The sequence below is a fragment of the Pantherophis guttatus genome, chromosome 13 (genome assembly GCF_059756535.1).
Source record: "Pantherophis guttatus breed Tessera chromosome 13, ASM5975653v1, whole genome shotgun sequence".
NCBI classification, from domain to species: domain Eukaryota; kingdom Metazoa; phylum Chordata; class Lepidosauria; order Squamata; family Colubridae; genus Pantherophis; species Pantherophis guttatus.
Genome location: NC_142075.1, coordinates 3,558,694 through 3,581,801, shown reverse-complemented (window position 1 = coordinate 3,581,801; position 23,108 = coordinate 3,558,694). Strand labels below are relative to the sequence as shown.

General features: G+C 43.5%; 1 protein-coding gene across 2 annotated transcripts in view; it reads left to right on the top strand.

Annotated features, from left to right (window-relative positions):
- CORO2B (coronin 2B) overlaps window positions 1-23,108 on the top strand; it is a 92,230-nt gene that overhangs the window by 59,900 nt on the left and 9,222 nt on the right. For both annotated transcript variants that reach the window (XM_034435490.3, XM_034435491.3), the window contains exons 3-10: window positions 7,373-7,489; window positions 11,591-11,740; window positions 13,182-13,346; window positions 14,955-15,071; window positions 16,393-16,497; window positions 17,738-17,834; window positions 19,341-19,453; window positions 21,805-21,895. In XM_034435490.3, coding sequence (XP_034291381.2) covers window positions 7,373-7,489; window positions 11,591-11,740; window positions 13,182-13,346; window positions 14,955-15,071; window positions 16,393-16,497; window positions 17,738-17,834; window positions 19,341-19,453; window positions 21,805-21,895 — 955 coding nt within the window. The remainder of the gene's footprint in view (window positions 1-7,372; window positions 7,490-11,590; window positions 11,741-13,181; window positions 13,347-14,954; window positions 15,072-16,392; window positions 16,498-17,737; window positions 17,835-19,340; window positions 19,454-21,804; window positions 21,896-23,108) is intronic.

Below are 23,108 nucleotides of genomic sequence, written 5' to 3'. Positions count from 1 at the left end.
CCCACTCCCCAGTTTAGGGGCAGAATGGGAACAGCACAATGCATTGCTGTCCTTTAACAATGGCTAGGGGGTATCTTTGTACCAGGGAAAGCAAGTTCTCAAACTGTTTATCCATGCAACGAACTGAAAGTTACTTAGCGCCTGAGATTTTGCTTTTGCTGCTTCTGGCAATAAAGCCTCTTTCTCTGATAGTAGCACCAACAGCTGCAGAGAGTTTGAGTGGAGGAAGGGAACAGATGGAGGGGAGACACCATCTTTGGAGGGAAGGAGCAAAAAAAGGAAAAAAACCTCCCCATAATTGCAGCTGCTCTCAAAGCTCAATAGAGTTGAGAAAAAAACAAATGGAGTGGCTGGACTGCCGTATTTCCTGCCTTTCCAAAAACTCTTCCTTCTGCTGCTGCAGGAAACTGCAGGCTCTGGTGCCTCCAGAATCAGGGCCCAGAAGTTCACGCCTGCAGGCCTTCTAGTCTGGGGCTGAGATGGAGTCGGTCTGGCTGCAGCTGGCAAAAGGCAGTAGGAGCCGCTGGCCCAAGCCTCTGCACGTTGTCCTACACTTCTGTCAATATGTCCTTCTGTATCTTCTTAGAAGCCTGTTTTAGAGGTAACGAATAAAGAAAAGAAAGGAAAACTGCGAGACAAACTCTGCATCAAGAGGAGGGAACTAGAGGAAAAGCTATACTGGACCCAATTCTTACTAAGAAGAAGAAGAAGTGATAGAGGGAGTTGAAGTTGCTGGAACTTTGGTCACAATATGAGTGACCACATCATATTGGAATTCAATATAATGCAAACATAAGCAATAGAACATAATCCAGCCAGTGTCTTAACCTTTAAAAGAGCTGATTTTAATAAACTCTGAGAGAGCGTAAGACATTTTCATGGATGAAAATCTTAAAGGCAAAAACAACTCAAGAAGCATGGGAAACTCTGAAAAATATGATCATAAAAGCCCAGTCCAGTCGAATATCACTGAAAAAGAAAAACAAGAAATCCAAGAAGAAACTAGTGTGGTTGCACAAAGATCTCTCTAATAAACTGAAAGACAAAAAGGTCAAGTGCAAAAAATGGAAAGGTTAACTAAGGCAGAGTATCAGCAGATAGCCCAAATCTGTAAAGATGAAGTCAGGAAAGCAAAAGCTCAGAATGAATAAAGACAGAAGTTAAAGATAATATTTAAAAAGTTTATTTCAATATATAAATAATTAGAAAAGTCAATGAAACAGTAGGTCCACTTAAGGGAGAAGATAGCAAGGAAGCAGGGAGAAAGCAGTGCTACTTAACTGATTTTTTGCATCGGTCTTCACGCAAAAAGAAATTAGACCTGATGGATTATATCCTAAAGTTCTGAAGGAGCTGGCAGATGTAATCTCAGAACCATTGTACCATATCTTTCAAAAATCCTAAAACATCGGGAATTACCTGACGATTGGAAAGGAGCTGATGTGGTTCCCATCTTCAAAAAAAAGGGGGGGGGAAACAGACCCAGGAAACTACAGACCAATCAGCCTAACATCAATACCTGGGAAGATATTGGAAAAGATAATCAAAAAAACAGATCTGTGAACATCTAGAACAAATAACCAAAAGCTATCATGGGATTATTACAAACAGATCATGCCAAAACAATCTTATTTCATTCTTTGACAAAGTGACTAAATTAGTAGATCAGCAAAATGCTGTGGACATCGTATATGTAGACTTCAGTAAAGGCATTTGACAAAGTAGACCACAACCTACTTCTTGGTAAGCTAGAAAAATGTGGGATAGATAACATCACTACCAGATGGATTGTAGCTGGCTGACAAACTGTACAGATCATCCTTAATGGTACTACATCTACATGAAGGGAAGTAAGCAGTGGGGTACCACAAAGTTTGGTCTTAGGCCCAGTAGTCTTCAATATCTTCATAAGTGACTTAGATCAGGGGTATCAAACTCAAGGCCTGTGGGCCGGATCTGCCCCACGGGACGCTTAGATCTGGCCCATGGGGCAGCCCTGGAAACAGCGAAGGATTGGCCTGCAGTGTCTCTGCCAGCGAAAATGGAGCTTGGGAGGGCCTTAGAGTTTGACACCCTGATCTAAGTCATTTATGAAGATATTGAAGCCTACTGGGCCTAAGACCAAAGTTTGTGGAAGGAAGGAAGGAGGGAGGGGAAGGGGAAGGGGAAGGAAAAGGAGAGGGTGAATCCATTTCTGTTCTCCTAAAGAGACTAATATATTAATCTCTTCCTAATGTATTAAAGCTGTCCGAAATGTACATCATACATAGGAGTGAAATAAAGTTTACAGTCCAGGCATCATGGGTGGTCAAAAGCATCAAGATGAAAGCCATGACTGCAATCAAAGCCCTCTACTTTTTTGGGGTCCCTGATCTGTCTAAAGCCAACTGGGCATCATTTTACTCTTCTCCACAGATGCCCCTGGTTTAGAGACAGAGCCCTGGGGGAACCAAGCAACCACTGAAGTGCAGAATAGCAAATGCTCTGCTTGCCTTCTCTTGCCACACCTGTGAGGTGTGTGTCTCTCACACCTTCTAAATGCTCTGTGTGTTTGTTGCATTCACAAATTAACAAGCATGGTTGAGCACCTATCCTTAGGACCGAAACTCTCCTGGAAGTTGCTAGGTGGGGTGGAAGAGAGGAACCAGAAAACCACATAGGTATAACAGGGCGTAATTGATCAACCATTTCTTGATTATGCCATAAATTGCAGGTTTCACTTGATGTGTTCCAGGCCCAAGAGCGCCCTCTGCTGGTTAATGTTTCAATTGTTAAAGATAGTTATGCTCTGTAAAGATAAGTTTTTATTTAAGATTCAGAGAGTGAGTTATGTGGAATGCTTTATTTTGGCTGTGCATTGTTTGAATAAGGCCTGAGAATAAGGCTTGTTTTAAAATAAGCACGCCTGGACAGTATATAGCACTTACTTTTGTAATCTGGAGGCATACAGTAATACTTCCTGTCTTGTGCTCTGCTGCTCATGTGGCAATTTGCCAGGAAGAACATTATTTCCATTTGATCTGAACAAAGGACATCCCTATTCAGCCAGCCCACTGTGGCCGCACCCAGTTCAGCATCTTTCACAACAGGGACCAGGCAGGAAATGTCTTAATGTCTCACGTTTTTTCTCCAGCAGCTCATCTTCAGGAAAATGAGAGTCAGCAGAGTGATCCTTGGGAGCAAGATAGGAGGAGGTGTGTGAGAGGGAGGCCCAAGCCGCTTGTTCCAGTTTGATCTCTTTCTTAGGAAGATGCCACTGAGCCCGGTTTTATTCTAAATGCTCACCAATTTATAGCTTTTCAAGGATATTCCATTAATTTCTCAATCCCGCCCACCTGCCATATCTATGCCATCATCTTGTTTCTCTCAGCTTTGCCAAACATAATCAGTCCATCATCTGCTCACATCACATGCCCAAAGTATCAATGGAAGAGAATTGGGGTGAAATCCAGCAGGTTCTGACAGATTCTGCAGAACCGGTAGCAGAGATTTTGAGCAGTTCGGAGAACCAGAAAATACCACCTCTGGTTGGCCCCAGAGTGGGGTGGGAACAGAGATTTTGCAATATCCTTCCCCCTGGAATGGGGTGGGAATGGAGATTTTGCAGAATCCTTCCTCTGCCACGCCCACCAAGCCATGCCCACCATTGGATTAAACCCTGAGCTGTATATATATAGCTCAGGGCTTAATCCAATGGGTGTCCCTTGGCATCCTCTGAGCTTGGTTGGTTGTTTACAGACATTTCATTACCCAATTAGGTAACATCATCAGTGCTAGTAAGGATGGGGTTTACTTCCTTTTTTTTTTATACAGTAGCTTGCCCTGCTGTGTTGGTAGGGATGTGGTTTTCTCCTTGATAGTTCTTTCATTGGGGACTGTTTTCTGCTTGATTTTTTTTCTGGTGTTAAAGCCTACTTATTGGTTGCTGGAGAGGATGTTTTCTGGTATTTTTGTTTCCTTCTTAGCTTTTCGATTGTCTCTTTTGAATATTGTGTAAATGTGATTTATCTTTCTGAACTTTGGAATGCCAAAGTTCTAGGAATTCTCTAACATCTTTGGATTTAGTTGGGTTTAGGATGCTCAGTTTTCCAGTTGTGAAATTAAAGAGTTTCTATTATGTCATCCAACTGCTAGTTGCTATTCATGGATGTGCTCTGCTAGTCTTTTGCCTGCCTGTCCTACAAAGTGGCTGTTACAATCTTCACACTATATTATAGATTCTGCCTGTTCTTATTTCCATCAAAGTAAAAGTAGGTCTCAGGCAGAGGTTGATAAAGTCTGTGGTTCTGGGTATTTCAATCTCGGTATATTTGGCTCGGTCGGGTGTGTTGTGTAGCTCTGTTGCCATGGATTCTTTTGCTAGTTCTGGATCTATAGGTATAAAGGATACTGTGACATCAAATGTAATGATAATTTCATCTTGAATTTTAGTTGGAAACACTGTCAAAGATCTATAAATAGAAGATAAAACTATCATTTCATTCAATGACAAAGCATCCTTTGTGGCTGGTTGTCCCTTAAGTGTCCACTGGTAGCTTGGTAGATAAATACAAAGCATTGCTTACACCTCTTTGCTTAATCTGCAAGTATCAGTAAAGGAGCTAAAGTGGAAAGACTGGCAAAGTGAGAAGAAGAAAGCATTGGGGCTCGTCAGATGTTTGGTGCTGTTGATGGAGAATCTGATGGGCTTCAGTCCAGTGAAGTCTGCAAATTATAAATAATTGGAAAAATGGTCTGAGCTGCTGTTGGGTGAGTCACTTCTGAATTCAGTGGTCGGGGCCCCAGGAGACCCCTGTTGAAAATTGGAATGGCTGCTTCCTCCATGGAGCTTTTAGGTTCAGTGACAGTATATTTCTGGGTTAAACCTGACAGGGTTGGGGGGAGAGGATTCTTTGGCAGACAGGATCCCAACCTGAATGGCCCTTTGACTTCATCTAGAGCCATGGTGGCGCAGAGGTTAGAATGCAGTACTGCAGGCTACGTCTGCTGACTGCCGGCTGCCAGCAGTTCAGCAGTTCGAATCTTGACTCAGCCTTCCATCCTTCAGAGGTCGGTAAAATGAGGGCCCAGATTATTGAGGGCAAGAGGCTGACTCTGTAAACCACTTAGAGAGGGGCTGTAAAGCACTGTGAAGCAGTATATAAGTCTAAGGGATATTGCTATTGCTATCTTGCAACAGAAAAAACTCATAAGCTTGGACAAGAGAAATATGGGAGTGAATGCAAAAAAATGTTAAAATAACCAAACAATTTCCCACATGGTATTAACTTTTTCAGTTTCTTTTCACTGACTTGGAGTTTTCCCAGGGGTGGGTTCTACTTACCTTTACTACTGGTTTGCTATGGGAGCGTGCGCACACACGCTTTTGCGCATGCGCAGATCATCCGGGCCGGTGGGCGGAGCCTCCCACCGCTTTTACTACCGGTTCTGAAGAACCGGACAGAACCGGGAGCAACCCACCACTGAGTTTTCCATACCACTTGTTGGAAATTTTCAGGAAGGCAACCTGTTTTCTTAAAAGAGAGATTCTCATACATCTCATATTCTAAATCAGATTCTAAAAGAAAGTTCTTATTCCTTTAATCAGCCTGTAAAACTTCTTTTAATTTGAGAAGTACAGAAACTTCCTTGGTTCATGTTGATTTTCTTTGTTTTAATTTGTTTTAATTTTATTTAGAACAAAGTTAAAATACAAAATAAAAAACTCAATAAAAATCCAAGAAGACATCAAAGAAAAAAAACCAAAACAGAATATTTTTTAAAAGGTGCATAAACCCCCCCCAAAAAAAGAATACATTACAGGTAATCCTAGAGGTATAGAGCCTGCCAATTACATTTGTAACCTGAGGATTCGTTAATTGGACCTCGTTAAATGAACATGATCCCTCCCTGCTTTATCCAATGCATTCTCTAATCAAATGTGCAGGTTGTTACGTGCACATGAGTATCTCGGTGGGGAAGACCATGCAGGGCCTAGTGCTGGAACAGGCCACCCAAGGCCTCCCCGACCCGCTGAGATACCTCACGCTCACTTACAATCTCTTGGGGTCCCCATAGTTGCTCCCCCTCACTCACATACACACCCCAGTCTCCCCAGGCACTGGGCCTGCTTTGCTAGCCTCCTGGATTCCACTTGCTCCACCCCATTTCCCATTGTTTACTTACTTTTAGAAGATCTCCAGAATTCCAGAACATGTGGCAAAAAAACCAAAGTCTTTTATTCAGATGCTGGTGAAGCTTTAAGAACGTGACATCTAAGGAAAACAACTGAATAATTTTCTGAAAAGGTGGGTCAGCCTGTTTTGGAACTCTGGAGATCTTCTAAAAGTAAATAAACAATGGGAAATGGGGTGGGGAGCAGCAGGTGGAATCCAGGAGGCTAGAAAAGCAGGCCCAGTGCCTGGGGAGACCCGGCAGGGCAGGATTATCATCTTTTAAGGACCCCATAATCCCTTGTGGGATGGAGTCTGGGCAACTGAATGGAGCTAGCAGAGTGTTTAATGGCCGGATGCCTTTCCTGTCGCCAATGCAGAGTTTTGTTTGGCAGATATATTCTCATTGTGCCCAGAGAGAGAAATATCTGCCTCCACCTAGGATTGAATGAAGCAGGATGCAGGGGTGGGTGGAGAATAGGCAGAGGACATGTTGCAGCATCTCTGCAGTCCGTGGTAAGGGAACGACTGCTGTGGTGCTGCAATATACATAACTTCAAGACCAGGTCGTAAGTACTTTTTGGGGGGAGGGGGGAGGGTGTCATAATTTTGAACGGTCAGTAATTGAACTGTCATAACTCAAGGAATACCTCTATATACATATTATCCCTTCTAGCTGAATACCGATTAATATAGTACTACAATTGGTTCCCACCCCTTGCAGAACAGACGCTCCCAAAATGTTTAAGCTATTAAATCTATTAGCAACTTGTTGACCTGCCTTCTATATGCTATATTAATGACAAAAAGTGGTTAGCAGGAAAAACAATAACAGTAAAACAGAACAAGATTAAAGTTTCAAACTTCTCTGTTAACAAGCTGTTACTGTAATTCACTCGTAGAAAATTTACCATGCCACTTTAACTATCCCAGATCATTCCAAAAGTTATAAATAGATTGTCGGGTCAAAAATCCATGTTTGCTTCTTAATATCCTCTCTTGCTCATTGTTGTTTAATTGAATGTAATGAATTCAGTCTCCAGAATATGTCTATCTTTGAGTCAGAGTGGAAAGCAGAAGTAGTTACCTGTTAACTGTAATAAATCCATCCAGTCTCCTTCATGTTGATTTTCTATTGATAAGAGTCAGTTATCTTATTGAAGGTTAGGGTTTGATGATTTTCTTTGATGATCTTTGGTGTTTGATTGTTCTTATTACAGACTGGCCGAATTGAACCAAACTACCCCAAAGTCTGTGGCCACCAAGGCAACGTACTTGATATTAAGTGGAACCCCTTCATTGAAAACATCATTGCTTCTTGCTCAGAAGACACTTCAGTAAGTAAGGATGATGGCATAAACAATATTTTGGGGAGCTAACTGCTGGAAGGTGATAAACTGGGATCTTTTCATATTTGGTGAACCTCTTCCTTTGTGATTTACAGCAGGGGTCTCCAACCTTGGCAACTTTAAGACTTGTGTACTTCAACTCCCAGAGTTCCTCAGGCAGCAAAGGAATTCTGGGAGTTGAAGTCCACAAGTCTTAAAGTTGCCAAGGTTGGAGACCCCTGATTGACAGGACATTCAAGAGGCAGTCATCAATTGCTGACTTCCAGGGTTTTCCTGGCGCTACTTTTCTTAGGCTATAAAAGATCTGAAAGCAACTGATCTGAAATAATTCCAATTTAAAAAAAAAACATGTGTAATAGTCGCAAAATAGTCATTGTATTCCATCGTGGTTTATAACATTCTTACATCACTATGACAAGAAAAGGACAATTGCAACTTTAAAAATAGCAGTTGTGTAGATTTAAAAAAAGAATTTACTCAGCAGCAGCTCAGGTCCATTGCGCTGGAAGAGAGCTAGAAAAGAAGCACAAAGCCTCAACTTTGTCATTGGAGTTGCCACCTGGACTTTTTGACACCCTTCGCCTTTGCAAGCTTCTGTGATGCTTCTCAGACATCGCTCTGGAAGAGAACCCGAGGCCTCCCGTGTTCAGAGGAAGATCAGGCCTGAGATTCTAACCCTCACCCAAACCCTCACTTCTAGCGGGGCCCAAAAGCCAAACCACAGCCAGCAGCTGCATAAGACCAGAGTCACTGGTTTCCCTCTTAGGTTTCTGGCCCACCAGGGCCTGAAGGGGGCTACACTTCCTCTCCCCATTTTATCCCCCCACAAAGAACTGCAAAGTAGGCAAGGCTGAGAGAGACACCCAGGTGCTGCAGGCCTGGTCTTCCATATCTTGCACCTTAACTTGCTCCAGTTCTGCGGGGGCTGTGGCTGCTCCGATTGGCTGGGTACTCCAAGGCTTCAGCACCAATTCCTGCTCAAACCATCCCCGGGATGGAGAAAAAGTGGGATGGAGAAAAAGTGGGATGGAGAAAAAGTGGGATGGAGAAAAAGTGAGTGGCACCAGAGCTGGCTTAGTGGAAGTGACTCTCCCTGCCCCCCACTTTTCTCTGTCAAGTAATCCCCGCTTCCTTGGTCCTCCTCCAAGGTTTTAAATATTGGTGGCATTTCTAATGTGATTTACACATTTGATATTTAACGGCATTAAAAAAATAATTGGTTTTGTGAAAAACAATGTACGAGCTTGTTTACACATGTTGCACAAATAACTGAGAGGTGAGAGTTGAAGTCCTTGGAGAAGACCGGGGCTTTGGTACTTCTGTTTCCCCGCCTTCCCTGCCTCGTGGGACCCCTCGGCAAAGTGAACCATCCTCCTCCTCTCTCATCATTCGGCACTTGATCTTCCTGGGCACCAAGGTGATGCCCCCAGTCCAACCATGGAAGTCATTTCAAAGCAGTTAGAAGGCAGAGCAGAAGAGACCCTGCTTGAAATGAGAGGCAGCTCCCAGTGGGTAGAATGCGGTATTGCAGGTGAACTCTGCCCACTGCCAGGAGGGATCCTGTCAGGGCTCCAGGTTTTGTTTTTTTTTTAATTTGATTTATATGCCGCCCTTCTCCGGAAACTCAGGGCGGCTTACAATGTGTTAAGCAATAGCCTTCATATTTTTGTATATTTATACAAAGTCAGTTTATTGCCCCCACAATCTGGGTCCTCATTTCACCTACCTTAGAAAGGATAGAAGGCTGAGTCAACCTTGAGCCTGGTGAGAATTGAACTTATAGTAATTGCAGACAGCTTGATGTTAATAACAGTTAATAACAGTGCTTTAGTCTGCTGCGCCACCAGGCTCATCCTTCCATCCTTCCGAGGTCGGTAAAACGAGGATCCAAATCGTTGGGGGCAATGTGCTGACTTCGTAAACCCCTCAGAAAGGACTGCAAAGCACTGTGAAGTGGCATGTAAGTCTGCTACTGCTCTTATCAGGAGCCTCCGGGGCTTGAAGATCAGGGACCTTCCAAGGAGTCAGAACAATGAAAGAAGATGCAGCCATTTGTGACTTCAGTTAGCTTGCCAAGGCGCCTCTTTTTCCCAAGCATTTGCTGGCAGGCAAGAGGTGATGCTCTCTGCCCAGGGAGTTCACAGGTTACAATTTCGGACAGATCAGCCATTCCCCCCATCCAAAGCCTGGTGTGATCGCTCCCAGTAAAGGAGGCAGTTGCCTTAAAAAGATGGGCCTTTTAATTTCTGCCCTCCCAGGGATATTCACAGGGGACAAAACATTCACAGTGGCAGCCATGACTGTGTGATCCTACCATGCACACAGCACGTGTAAAAATGGATAGTGACCATTGCATGGTAGTGGGCACCGTTTGGATTTTTTAAAAACTCCCCCACAGATGCCCCTGTGCCAACTCCTGGATGGTCTCCTTTGCAGTCTTTGAATAACGATGGCAGGCCAGAAAGACTTGAACCGGCATCTCGTGGTGCAGGATAAATTGTTCCTTGTGCTCCTGGCTTTTCTTTGAAGTCCCTCCTGCGCTGGAAGCTCCAAACTGGGCTACTGAGTTGGACGGGGCCAGCCTTTGGCAAAACTCGAAGCAATGGGCTTTTGGACCAGAATTTATTAAATAAACCAAAATGAGTTGAGTCCCACCCCAGCTTAAATCATGCACCGTGCCTTTCAAATCATGAGGCGTGGATTCATGGAACTCGGTGAACCGGAAGCCAGCGGGCCATGAAGTGCTTTCATGCTTGTGTGAAGTTGGCTACTTTCCTGCTCTGAGAGCTGCTGCAGCAGATCCTCTCCCCCCCCCCCCTTCTCAAGGTCACTTGCCTCCCTGCAGCAAAGGGAAGCTGGGGCTCAAAGTAAGTGATTGGCACATGCACAAAGAGGAAGAGGAGGAAGAAGAGCTTCCCAGGGAGCACAACTGGGCAAGCGGTTTGTCCCACTCTGGCTGGCAGGGCTCCTTCCTTCCTTCCTTCCTTCCTTCCTTCCTTCCTTCCTTCCTTCCTTCCTTCCGTCTGTCCGTCCATGGACAGCATCTGCAAGTCTTAACCAAAATACTGTTGAATTATCAGAGGATCAGGTACGGTATAAAGGAATCCAGTGAGACACCTGGGGGAGGAAGGGAAATCTCCAGAGACCAAGGTTTTTCAGGGGATCTCTAAGTTTCCAGGAAGTCAAGAGCCTTGGTAGTACAGTGGTCTAAGGCACCCTGTTATTAAGCTGGTTATTAAGACCAGCTGCCTGCAATTACTGCATGTTCGTATCTCGCCAGGCTCAAGGTTGACTCAGCCTTCCATCCTTTCTAAGGTAGGTAAATTGAGGACCCAGTTTGTGGGGGCAATAAGCTGACTTTGTATAAATATACAAAAGAATGAAGGCTATTGCTGAGGACATTGTAAGCCGCCCTGAGTCTCCGGAGAAGGGCGGCATATAATAATAATAATTATTATTATTATTATTATTATTATTATTATTATTATTATTATTATTATTATTATTATTATTTTATTTCTATACCGCCCTTCTCCCGAAGGACTCAGGGCAGTGTACAGCCAATTTAAAAACACAAGACACAACAATGATTAAAAATTAAAATAATTAAATAGATTTGGCCGATTTAAAACCCCAAAAATTTAAAATACCCCAATTTAAAATTATTATGTTGATAGCCCGGCCTGGCGGAACAACAGGGTCTTCAATGCGCAGCGAAACACCCGGAGGTCGGGGATCTTACGTATTTCCGGGGGCAGTTCATTCCACAGGGCTGGGGCTCCCACAGAGAAGGCCCTCCCCCTGGGTGTCGCCAGCCGACATAACTTGGCTGATGGCACCCTGAGGAGACCCTCTCTGTGGGAGCGGACTGGTCGGTAAATAAATCAAATTAAAAAAAAAAAGTCTTGATAGGCTTATATTAAAAAGGCAGATGCTTCCAAGTGTCCAGGAATGGACAATTTAAAGCCACACCCCTATGAGCTTCTCAGTCTGTTTACCTCTCCCAACAAGCTCAGCAGGTTTTGTCTGGTTAGGTAGAGAAGCAGAAGGCTCAGTTCACAGGTGCCTTTCGCTCTTCTGCCGTTCAAGGTTCGGATATGGGAAATCCCGGACGGAGGCTTGAAGCGCAACATGACAGAGGCTGTCCTGGAGCTGTATGGCCACAGCCGGCGTGTTGGCATCATCGAGTGGCACCCAATCACCACCAATATCCTGTTCAGTGCTGGCTATGACTATAAGGTAAATGGGTAAGCATCCTGAGTGGTTGGGATGTTCTTAAGAGCAAACACCACGGGCCTTTTGTGAGTTTCCTTCTGGCTAAGGAGAAAAGATGCTATCAGGATTTAAATCAGGTCTCTCCAACTTTGGCAACTTTAAGCCTGGAGGACTTCAACTCCCAGATTTCCCCAGCCAGCTTGAGACCCTTGATTTAAAGGAGCTGAATTAGGCTCCCAAACAGCTGGAGAGGCCCATAACAAAGAGGCTCCAGAAGTAGCCGTTCTCAACCCTTGGGATGATACAAGGAAGAAAGGGGGTCAAGAGCCCCTACCACACGAGCCGAAGGGAGTCTGTGGACAGAGCCCAGCAAAGGCCTCCCCTTCTCCCCCACTCCATGTTGACTTGACAAGAACATAGAATAACAGAGTTGGGAGGGGCCTTGGAGGTCTTCTGGTCTCTTCCTGGGCGGTTTCCTTCCTGATTCATTGGAGCAGATCATGTCAGGAAGAAAAATCAATTTCACTCAGAGGGTCAGCATTTTCAGCCTCTCCTCTCAGCATAAAGAATCCTCCCTCCTTCAGGTTATTTATTGGATCATATATTTACCCTGGAAGCGGCTAGGCAAGACTTGGCTGTGCTTCCAGTGGAGCCCATCTGTCATTCAGGCCCCACATAGTATGAGCCCAGGCCATCCTCCGTCTGTTGAGTAGCACTCTTCAGAATGGAGACTGCAGAGGCAAACTCCACTTTGAAGTGTCTGCTGCCAAAGTTTTACATGTTGGGGAGGCACGTCGGCTTGGCTGGGGCAGGGGCCAGGCATGCCATGCTTAATCCTTAGTCTCTGTTTGAACAACCTTAACACAAGTCCTCTGAAATGGAGAGCTTCCAAAGGAAGGTGTGATGAGGCGGAAGCTCTCATTAGGAGAGCGGGTGAATCTTTACCAGTTTTCAGATTGATAACATTCAGGACACGGAAAGCAGCGTCCTTCACCCTTCTTTCCCACCCTGATCATTTTTGCTAAGCAAGAGAAGTGGGTATTCTTTGGTTCTTCTCTTTTTAAGCCTTTTGCTTTTGTGGTGTGGTTGTGTGTGTATGTGTTTTAAGGACAAAACATCCTCATGCTTGTGGTTGATCTGTTTATCACTCTGTTCTGAACTATCAGAACATTCAAAATACCTTAAATTGAAAACAGGCAATGCTGTGCCCAATTACACCGCTCTTTTCCAGAAGCAAGAAAGTAACTCAGCCTTCTGAGGGATCTTGAGAAAAGCTTGATTCCCTCTTGATTTCCCGAAAGGTTGGTGGATGCCAAAAGAGTTTAGATACCAAATGGTGAGGAGCTGGATTTATTCTTTTGATTTTAGCTATAGCAGGAGGGAGAGGACATTAAAGTATTTTCTGTGAGATATCTGTGAGCAAGCCAGAGCAGTTTCTGTTTGATCTGCGTCTTCTCCTTCTCAGGTCCTCATCTGGAACTTAGATATTGGTGAACCGGTGAAGATGATTGACTGCCACTCTGACGTCATCCTTTGCATGTCCTTCAACACAAATGGCAGTTTACTTGCCACCACTTGCAAAGACAGGAAGCTACGGGTCATTGAGCCACGTTCAGGCAAAGTCCTCCAGGTGGGAGCTTCTTTGAAGGGCCTAGACAGACAAGATGCGGAGGAGTTCTGGTCACCTGACTAGGTTGTTTGAAACAGCCACCAATAAGGAATGGTGCCTGAATGGGATCACAATGGTGGCTAGGGAAGAGGGCATGTAATCCTCTTGTTCAGATCTATCTTCCCTGCCTAATTGCTAAGATGCCTTTTTCTTCCTCAGAAGAAAAACTCCAGTTTGAGACAGGGGCATTTCTGGCTAAGGAAATGGTTAAAGGAAAAATACCTCCAGTGGTGGGATTCAAGTAATTTAACAACCGGTTCTCTGCCCTAATGATTTCTTCCAACTACCAGTTTGCCAAACTGCTCAGAACGGTAACAGCCGGTTCTCCCCAAGTGGTGCGAACTGGCTGAATCCCACCACTGTTTACCTCCCATCCCTTACAAGCTGTTTATAGCTTAAAAGAAAATAGTCGGATTCCTCTGTGTTAAATTAAACAGCTTTAAATTTTAATTTTGGCATTGGACGTAACAATAGGCCTTTCCTAAGTTTTGGAAGCAGACTCTGCATAGACGATCTGTGTCGATAGAAAGTCAAAATGATCCCAGCTGCAACTTTTTTTTTGTGGAGGGGGTGCTCCTTGCAGTCCCAGATTCAACCGTGGCCATAGGTCAGTGGGTCTGTCACTCAAGAATCTGTGAGTGAATGTTCAAATAAAAGAATGAACATAGTTGATAATTTGATAAGAAAGTGATAGCCCTGACCTCAGGCTACCCTGTATACCTCTCACCTCCCTGCATTTATTTATAAAATTTATTGGCCACCCATCTTACCCTAGGGTAACTCTGGGCGGCTTACAGTTACATATACAGTTAAAACATAAAAAGTTAAAACAAACATTAAAACCAAAGACAAATGGGGAGTGGGAGGGCGGAGTGGGGGGGAGGTGGGATCTGTTATTACTCGATCAACCAGTTCCACTGTGCTGCTCCCCCACTGGGGCCCCCAGCCGACTGGCACAGCCATGTCTTTAGGCCCTTAGAGAAAGAGAGGAGAGTTGGGGTCAACCTCACATCAAGGGGACCAGATGTTCCAGAGGGCAGGAGCATCAGCAGAGGAGGCCCTCCTCCTGGACCCCACCAGCCGGAATAATGGGGCTGAAGGGACCCACAGCATGCCTCCTCTCCTGACACGAGTGGACAGGCCAATTCCAGTCAGGTGAGAGGGTCCCTCAAGTAATCTGGACCCCTGCCATGAAGGGCTTTAAAGGGGATCACCAACACCTTGAATTGCATCCGGAAGCAGACTGGTAACCAGAGCAGCTCGCAGAGCAGTGGTGTCCCAGGAGCCATTCTTGTGGGGCCCAAAACTACCCATGCGGCCACCAGCTCTGCACCAGCTGAAATTGCTAATAACTGAAATCAATTTTCAATAGAGAAAACCAAGATTTCACTTCATCATATAATGTAAAACTATTAAAATGTTGCTTTAATTTTTTATTATGTATAGTATTGGAGGAAATTGTTTTAAGGTCTGGGAATTTAGAATGGCGTTTTTGGAAGGTGATTTTTCCCCCCATTCCAACAAAGGAGCAACCAACTTTCTGAGTCAATGATGTGTTTGTTTTCCTAGGAGGCAAACTGCAAGAATCACCGTGTGAACCGTGTGGTCTTCTTAGGGAACGTCAAGAGGCTTCTAACAACTGGAGTGTCGCGCTGGAACACCAGGCAGATTGCTCTCTGGGATCAGGTTAGGAGAATAATTGCATGCACGTGCAAGGTGCTAAGGTCCAACAAAACAAAACAAAATCTCCTTTGACAACATCATTGAAGAGAAAGACTTCTGGTGGCCACTTTCTTAGTTCACCAACAGAATTGTGAAAGAAGGGCGAGCTCAGGGTAACAGCAGCCAGAAGCATTTCCTGCAAATGATTTTAGCTTTTCCCCATTTGGGTTGTAGCTCAATATATTAAGGAGTGCAGTGGCTCATGGGGTTAGAAAACTAGACTGATGAACAGTAGCCTTGCGTTCGAGACCTGAGACCTGAGCGGGTTGAATTCCCATCACACACTCCAGCTCCTGCCCATCCAGCAGTAGATAACTTCACGGGGTCAATTTCACAGGGACACGAAAGAGTCTGGTGTCCCCTGGGTAACAGTGATGTCATTGGTAAATCCTTTTGCTATGGAAGAACTTCTATGTTTCTGACACAGAAGTACTAATAATAGCTTAATATTTTGTGGGAGCTTAGCACTTTGTAAATCATGATGTTGTGGCTCTATGAGTGTATGAAGTTCATTTTATGAGTTAGTCAACAATCCCATAATTAAGCAAGGCATAGCTTATTGCAGTGTATGAGATCAGTTAACATGCTGAAGGTGCTGTGTAATTCTATTATTTATTTTATTTATCATATTTATATAGCTGCCCATGTCAAAATTTGGTGTACAATAAAAAATAAATAAAAAACTATCAATTAAAAAATCAATTAAAACACAATCAAAGTTATCCATTAGTGGTGTAGTGGAGGGAATCATTGTTATGGGCAATACAGTCACCTCATTAGTTCCCCACCACCCTGAGACCCCAGGCCTGTTGGCACAACCATGTTTTAATGGATTCCTGAAGGATATCAGGGATGGAGCCAGTTTCACCTCAGGGAGGCTGATGTTCCACAGAGCAGGTCCCATGGCAGAAAAGGGTCCTGCCAGGTGTAACTTCAGCGGATAGGATCCACAGCATACCTCTTCTGCTGGACCTGATGGGACAGAGGTGTAATCAGATGGAGGGGTTCCCTCAAATGACCTGTACCATACCATGAAGGATTTCATAAGCACCACCTTGATTTTAACCTGGAAACAAACTGGCAGCCAGTGTAGCTCATGGAGAACAGGTGCAATGCGCCATTCTAGAGACACACTAACTGCCCATGCCGGAACATTTTGCACCAGCTGAAGCTTCCAAAAACTTTTCAAGGACGTAATATGATCTTTGGATTTAGCATTTGTCTTGAAAGTTGCACCATTTGCAGACAGGCTGACAAAATATTTGTTTATTTTGCATTCCCCCAGGAGGATCTATCCATGCCACTGATAGAGGAAGAGATTGATGGATTATCGGGCCTTCTCTTCCCATTCTATGATGCTGACACCCACATGTTGTACCTGGCTGGCAAGGTACATGAGGCTAGCTTCTGAGCATGAATACGGTACTCTGCAAATGTTCTACACTGTCCAGATGTGCTAGGAGGGAAGCCTGCACATACACATAACCACTCAAAACTGTATTTATTCATCTAGAACTGGAGACAAGGACCAAAACCTAAGTGCAAAGATCTCATGTGAAGTTTTAATCTATTTAGACAGAGGCCTATCTTGGGCACTTGGGGGTACCAGGCTGTCCATCCCTGATCTAATGGGTCAATATTTAAATGTGATTTATACTTTGATATTATTTACATGCGTTCTTAGAATTAGTTTTGTTGAAATTCATGCAACTTGTTTTCTCTGCCTTAAAGTCTTGAGGGAAGAGGCAAACTGCTTTGAGCAGATCCAGGAGAAGTAAGTTAGATGAAACTAATAAGATCATGTAAAGTGTGTAAAAGCCAAGAGAGACCAATTCATTGGTGCTCAGTCTTGGCAAGTTCAGCTAATTGTGGGTAGAGTTAGGTGTGTTGGAGGGAGCTCTTGCTGTGGTGGGCTGACCTGTCATTTACTTCACTCTGTTGATGCTCAGGGAACTGTTTCAGAGAAATATCCACAATTTCCGTAATTTAATTTAATAACAAATTAAATTTGTTTGCCATCCATCTCACTGCAAGGCAACATAAGTGGGAGGAATGTGTCTTTGGTCTGGAAAGGCAGAGAAGGAGGCACTGAGGACCTTCCCCACTAAGTGGAACGATGTAACCTATCTGGATCTGAGTCTTCCTCAAAGCAAAGTTGGGCTTTAAAAGCAGAGATCAGAAGTATACATAGGCCATCCCATGTTTTCTGACAGGCATAACATTGGATTGAATCTAGCCTGGTTAGAGATAAAGAACACTTCTTTACTTAAAACCTTTGAGGGACAGTAACTTCTTATCACTCAGTCTTAGTTTTTCTGTCCAAAAATGAAATACCTCACAAAACTGCTGTGAGGAAAAATGACATTCTAAAGGCAGCTGCCAATGAATGTCTGACTGTGAGTTCAAACAAAAAAATGTGTTCCAGCTTTTGGATTCTCCACAGTTCTTCATTTCAAACAGCAGAGTGTGAGAGCACACAAAAGCTTGTGACATCTTTTCTGTCCCAATAATGGTCTTGTCTGATTACAGATGTTTTCTTCTCACAATCCAACAGATCTATTTTTTCCTCATAAATAAATTCATAACGTGCCTCTGATTTACTTCTCCTCTTCTTGCCTCTCCTCCCTCAGGGAGATGGGAATATCCGATACTATGAAATCAGCACTGAGAAGCCATACCTGACCTACCTAATGGAGTTCCGTTCTCCAGCCCCACAGAAAGGCCTTGGTAAGGGGTGCTTATTGCCGGTTGGGATGTCTAAAAGAAAAGATTGAGATACAGAGAAAAATCATCCATGGCCCTTCTGCTACAGCTCCACGAAGTTCCCATTCCCCTGAAGAAAAGAATATCTACAGCTCAGGGTTGAACTGAGGAGTTCCTGGTGCTCGCTTGCACGGATGAAGTTACCTGATTGGGTAATGAATCAGCTGCAAGCAAAGAACCAAGCTCAGAGAGCATCAGGGACTCCACAGTCTCCTTCTTCTGTCACAATATATTTCACCAAAGTCATTCCAAGCTCCTGTTCTTTTAGTCAGTGTTTTTCTTCTCTCTCGCCATTTTTTCCCAGTTTAGTTTTCCAATCTTCATCTTTCCTGGTTTTATAGCCACTTCCTTCCCTCCCCAACAGGTTTTGCAATTCTCAAGATTTCCTTTCACTGTTGTGGGGCTGGTTCCTTTTCCCCCTTGAGTAGAAGGTGTAGGAATAGAAAACAATAATTCAGCCAACGCAGGAGAAGGAGAGGCAGAGCCTGGGGGTGAAATCAAGAGAGAAATAAGCCTAGAGTCATTACATTGCCGCAAACAATCCAAGTCCAGCCCCTTTTAAATCCCACTAATGCTTCTCTAGCGCCAATTTAGTGCTGTTAGTTGACTAGATCCTTGTATACAGGCCTGAGCAATAAATCAGCTTAACTGGAACGTAATGCTTAGTCCTGATAGTTTATGCCTGACAGTCAGCAATTGAATAGAATCTGGAGTTCCAGTTCCCGTTCAAAAGTAAGGGAACACCAAATGACAGTCAGAAAAAAAACTGCAGAGAATTCTTTTGGGGTTGCTGTGATGTCAGATCAAAAGTTGTTCTCACAATGATAAATGAATATTATAAAGAGCTGTTTAGATTTGAAGTTTAAGATTTAGGGTGATTATATAATAGCTAAATGTTAGAATAAGATCTTAGATTGAATGACAAAAATTGGATTTAGATTTTTTTTTTTTTTAATTAATTTGATTTATATGCCTCCCTTCTCCGGAGACTTACAATGAGTTAAGCAATAGCCTTCATACTTTTGTATATTTTATACAAAGTCAGCTTATTGCCCCCACAATTTGGGTCATTTTACCTACCTTAGAAAGGATGGAAGGCTGAGTCAACCTTGAGCCTGGTGAGATTTGAACTTGCAGTAATTACAGGCAGCTGATGTTAATAACAGTGCTTTAGTCTACTGCGCCACCAGGGCTCTTGTTCTGTTTTCTTTCTTTTCTTTTCTTTTTCCTTTAAGATATTAATTGATGAAATTTGGAATTTATACTTATTTTATACTGGATCAAACCCTTGCTCTAAAAAGATGTTGTTTTATGTTTTATGTCAAAAAATAAATTAATTTTTTTTAAAAAAAATTTAATTTAATAAAAAAAATTATTTAATTTAATTTTTTTTAATAAAAAAAAAGTTGTTCTCACAACTTAGACAGGAATTTTCCATAAGTCATGTTTTCTTAAATTTTATACGTGCAGGAGTAATGCCGAAGCATGGTCTGGATGTCTCTGCATGTGAGGTGTTTCGGTTTTACAAGCTCGTCACACTGAAGGGATTAATTGAGCCGATCTCTATGATTGTACCAAGGAGAGTGAGTACAATTAGACCGAGTCTTTTCTGCTTCCAGCTGTGAGCCCGGGGTGCCCGCAGAGGGGCGTGTGCGTGTCTGTGGGTGGTCACAAATAAGGAAAGATGGCAACTGCATCATTTTAATCTATTTTTATGCTATTTTAAATTATTCTTGTTTTCTGGGTTTGGTCTGTTTATTATTTATTTATTAAATTTATAAGCCACCCATCTCACGGATAAGGTGACTGTTATCTACCCATGGGTACCTTAAGGGATAAATTGAATTGCAGGTAGTCCTCTACTTATAACCAATCATTTAGTGACCGTTTGAAGTTACAACAGCAGTGAAAAAAATGACTAATGACTGTTTTTCACCCTTATGACCGTTGCAGCAGCATCCCCATGGTCATGGGATCAAAATTCAGATGCTTGGCAACTGACTCATATTTATGACGTCCCAGTGTCCCGAGGCCACGTGATCCCCTTTTGTGACCTTCTGTCAAACAAAGTCCATGGGGAAGCCAGATTCACTTAACAACTGTGTTACTAACTTAACCACTGCAGTGATTGACTTAACAACTGTGGCAAGAAAGGTCATAAAATGAGTCAAAGTTTACTTAACAACTGTCTTATTTAGCAACAGACATTGTGGTTGTAAGTTGAGGACTACCTGTATTGCTCTGATGCATAAAAACCATATATCCATATGAAAATGCATACCATGTTCACTGTGATCGATCCAGCTGAGTCAAATTTGAGAGCAAATTTCATAGAATTCAATGGGGCAATGCTGAAATATAAGCCTAAATTTACAGTGAAAAATGGCCCTTAAAACTGAAGATATTGTGCCACCGTAGCTCGGCCAGCTTCTGTACTTTATACAGAAACAGAGGGCATGTTGCCCAATTACCTTTTATTGAAAATATGCAGGTCAGTTCCATCTTTAGATCATTTTTCTTCCTGCTCCACAAACCCAAATATCATCTTGATTTCTACTTTAGATTAAATAAAGGGAGTTGTCACTTTCCCGCCTGCTCATAGCAGACACTTTTAGAGGGAGGGAAAGGAGAGACGCTAATGCCAGTCGTCCTCCTCTTCCTCTTCCTCTTGCTCATCACTATCTTTATTGTCAATGACTATCCGTAAAACTCTTTATGTACCCAAAGCTGAGCCTGATTAAGCAATTAAGAAAACAGATGAAGCAAGAAAACTGTTGCTCATCTTGCATAAAACATGACAAAATTGGGCCACACTTAAGTAAACGGAATCATTTGAATCTGAAAGTAAAAGTTATGTGTAAAACCGATCAGAGCGATTGGGATATTTAATTGGGGTGTGGGATTAATAATACTGCTAATAGTAATAGAATACTGCTGATAAATAGAATAGAATAAGAGAGTCTTGCTCATAATAGAACAGTACGAGGCCTCCTTTAAGGCACCTGGGGTCTGCTTGAAAGCCAACGTCCTGGAAGATTGCTTGATTACCTAGATTGTGCTAGAGAAAGGTGCATCCCTTCTCTAGCACAGGAGTGTCAAACTCAATTTAATTGAGGGCTGCATCAGGGTTGTGTTTGACCGTGGGGGGGAAGCATGGCCAGCTCAATATCACTCGTTGAGGCTCCGTTTTCAGCCATGATGGCCTCCTGCAGCCCTCTGCCAGCGAAAACTAGTTCCCTGGGCTCCGTTTTCACTGGCAGAGGGCTGCAGGAGGCCGTCACGGCTAAAAATGGAGCCCAGGCAAGCCGCACGCGGCCTCCCCGAGCGCCATTTTTGCTGGCAGAGGGCTGCAGGAGGCCATCGTGGCTGAAAATGGAGCCTGGGAGGGCCACACTCCATTTTCGTTGGCAGAGGCACCGCGGGCTGGTCTGCTGTTTCCAGGGCAGCTCTGCGGGCCAGATCTAAGCACCCCACAGGCCGGATCTGGCCCACAGGCCTTGAGTTTGACACCCCTGCTCTAGCATGTACACTTGAATTAAGGAAACACTCAGAAGTCCCAGATGTTTATGTATCAGAAGGGACCTGGGGAGTTAGACTTGCCCAGGAGAAAAGCAGCTTAGTCCAATACTGAAAATGTATATCCAGGCACTGGATTGAATCTTTCTAATGATAGTCAAATTGCTATCCTTGAAAATATTTAAATGCACACTTCTTCCCAAATGTCTGTCTGGGGAAAAAAAAACAAACCAAACCTACCCGCTACAATGAAATGGCTGTAGCTTGTTCCTCTTGGAATGGGATTGCCACTGTAAGAGAGATGGTCATTCCTTTTGGGTTTATTCATCCTCACTGCAAATCTCTTTTGGGGTTTAACCTGGTAAATGGGGACCAGCTCAGGGTTTCAGACAAGCTGTTTCTCTTCTTTCTGATTTAGTCTGAAACATACCAGGAAGATATCTACCCAATGACTCCGGGTCCAGAACCTGCCCTCACCCCAGACGAATGGCTGAGTGGAATGAATAGGGGTGAGCATGTTGGCACCTCCACATGACCTTCTGGGCTTTGCCTCATCACGCATAACTGGAGCTGACCCATCTTGCACAGATGGCCAAGGCTTTGGAAAGATTCGAGGGTCAACTGCACTAAAAAAAAATAGTTCCAGATTTGTCAATAGTTTGACATCAAGGAAAGAATTTAAAAATATGCTGATATCCCTATAAAAGACTTCTAATAACCTATGTCACTACCTGTTCAAGATAAGAGTTAAAGAATAGGAGAAATTTCCTGAAAGTAAAGAACAATTAATTGAGTCAGTGGAAGAGGTTGGAGGTTTCCAAGAAAAGATTAGACAACCACTTGCTGAGATGGTGTAAGGTCTCCTGCCTTGGGCAGTGGGTTGCAAAAGACTTCCAAGGCCCCTTCCAGCCCTATGATGTTGATTCTATAGATATTGCAATTCTTCCCCCTCCCTTCCTTCAATTATGGCTGAAAATAGGTCAATGGCATAGAGGCAGATCTTTTCTGCAATGGAGCCCACGTTCTAGAATGGTGTCCTCTCCACAGAAGAACCCAACATCCTGAAAAGCACACCACTTTTCACCATGCTCAGCTATTATTTGACTAATTTTTTTTTAATAGAAAAAGTTTTTCAAATACAGATTTTTCCCCCTTTTTCCCCCTCCTCCTCCCTAACCCCCCCTCACCCTCCCCACCCCCCATGGCTTCTCCAAAAATAAAATCCAGATTGATATCAAATTATATAATACTTTACCATCCTTTTACACCCCCCCCCCGAGATGCTAACCATTTCTTTCTAACATTGTATTATTTGACTAAATTTTAATGGGTTGCTTTTTAAAAAAAAATCCTGGGATGGTTGATAAGGCCCTTCCTGGTCATATAATTTCATTTTGAGGTGTTGGACTTCCCTGAGCAAGAAAAAAACAGGATTATAGCTCAGTGATTCTGCTGTGTGCACCACAAACAGCTGCTCAAAGTGGAGGTACTGGAGAGGCTTGGCTGTAAAAGCCTGTTCAAGCTTTATTCCCTTGGATCTGACCCTGTGGCTACAGCAAATTGGCCTCTGTCACAGAGAGGGACAAAGGGATCCAAGCAAAGGGAGCAGAAATGTGGCAGTGATGTTGCGCTGTCCCATCTCCTTCCAGGGGCAGAGCAACATCACAGGCCTGTATAAAGGGCTGGAATGCATGCCACAACACCATGTAAGGCTACCGAGAA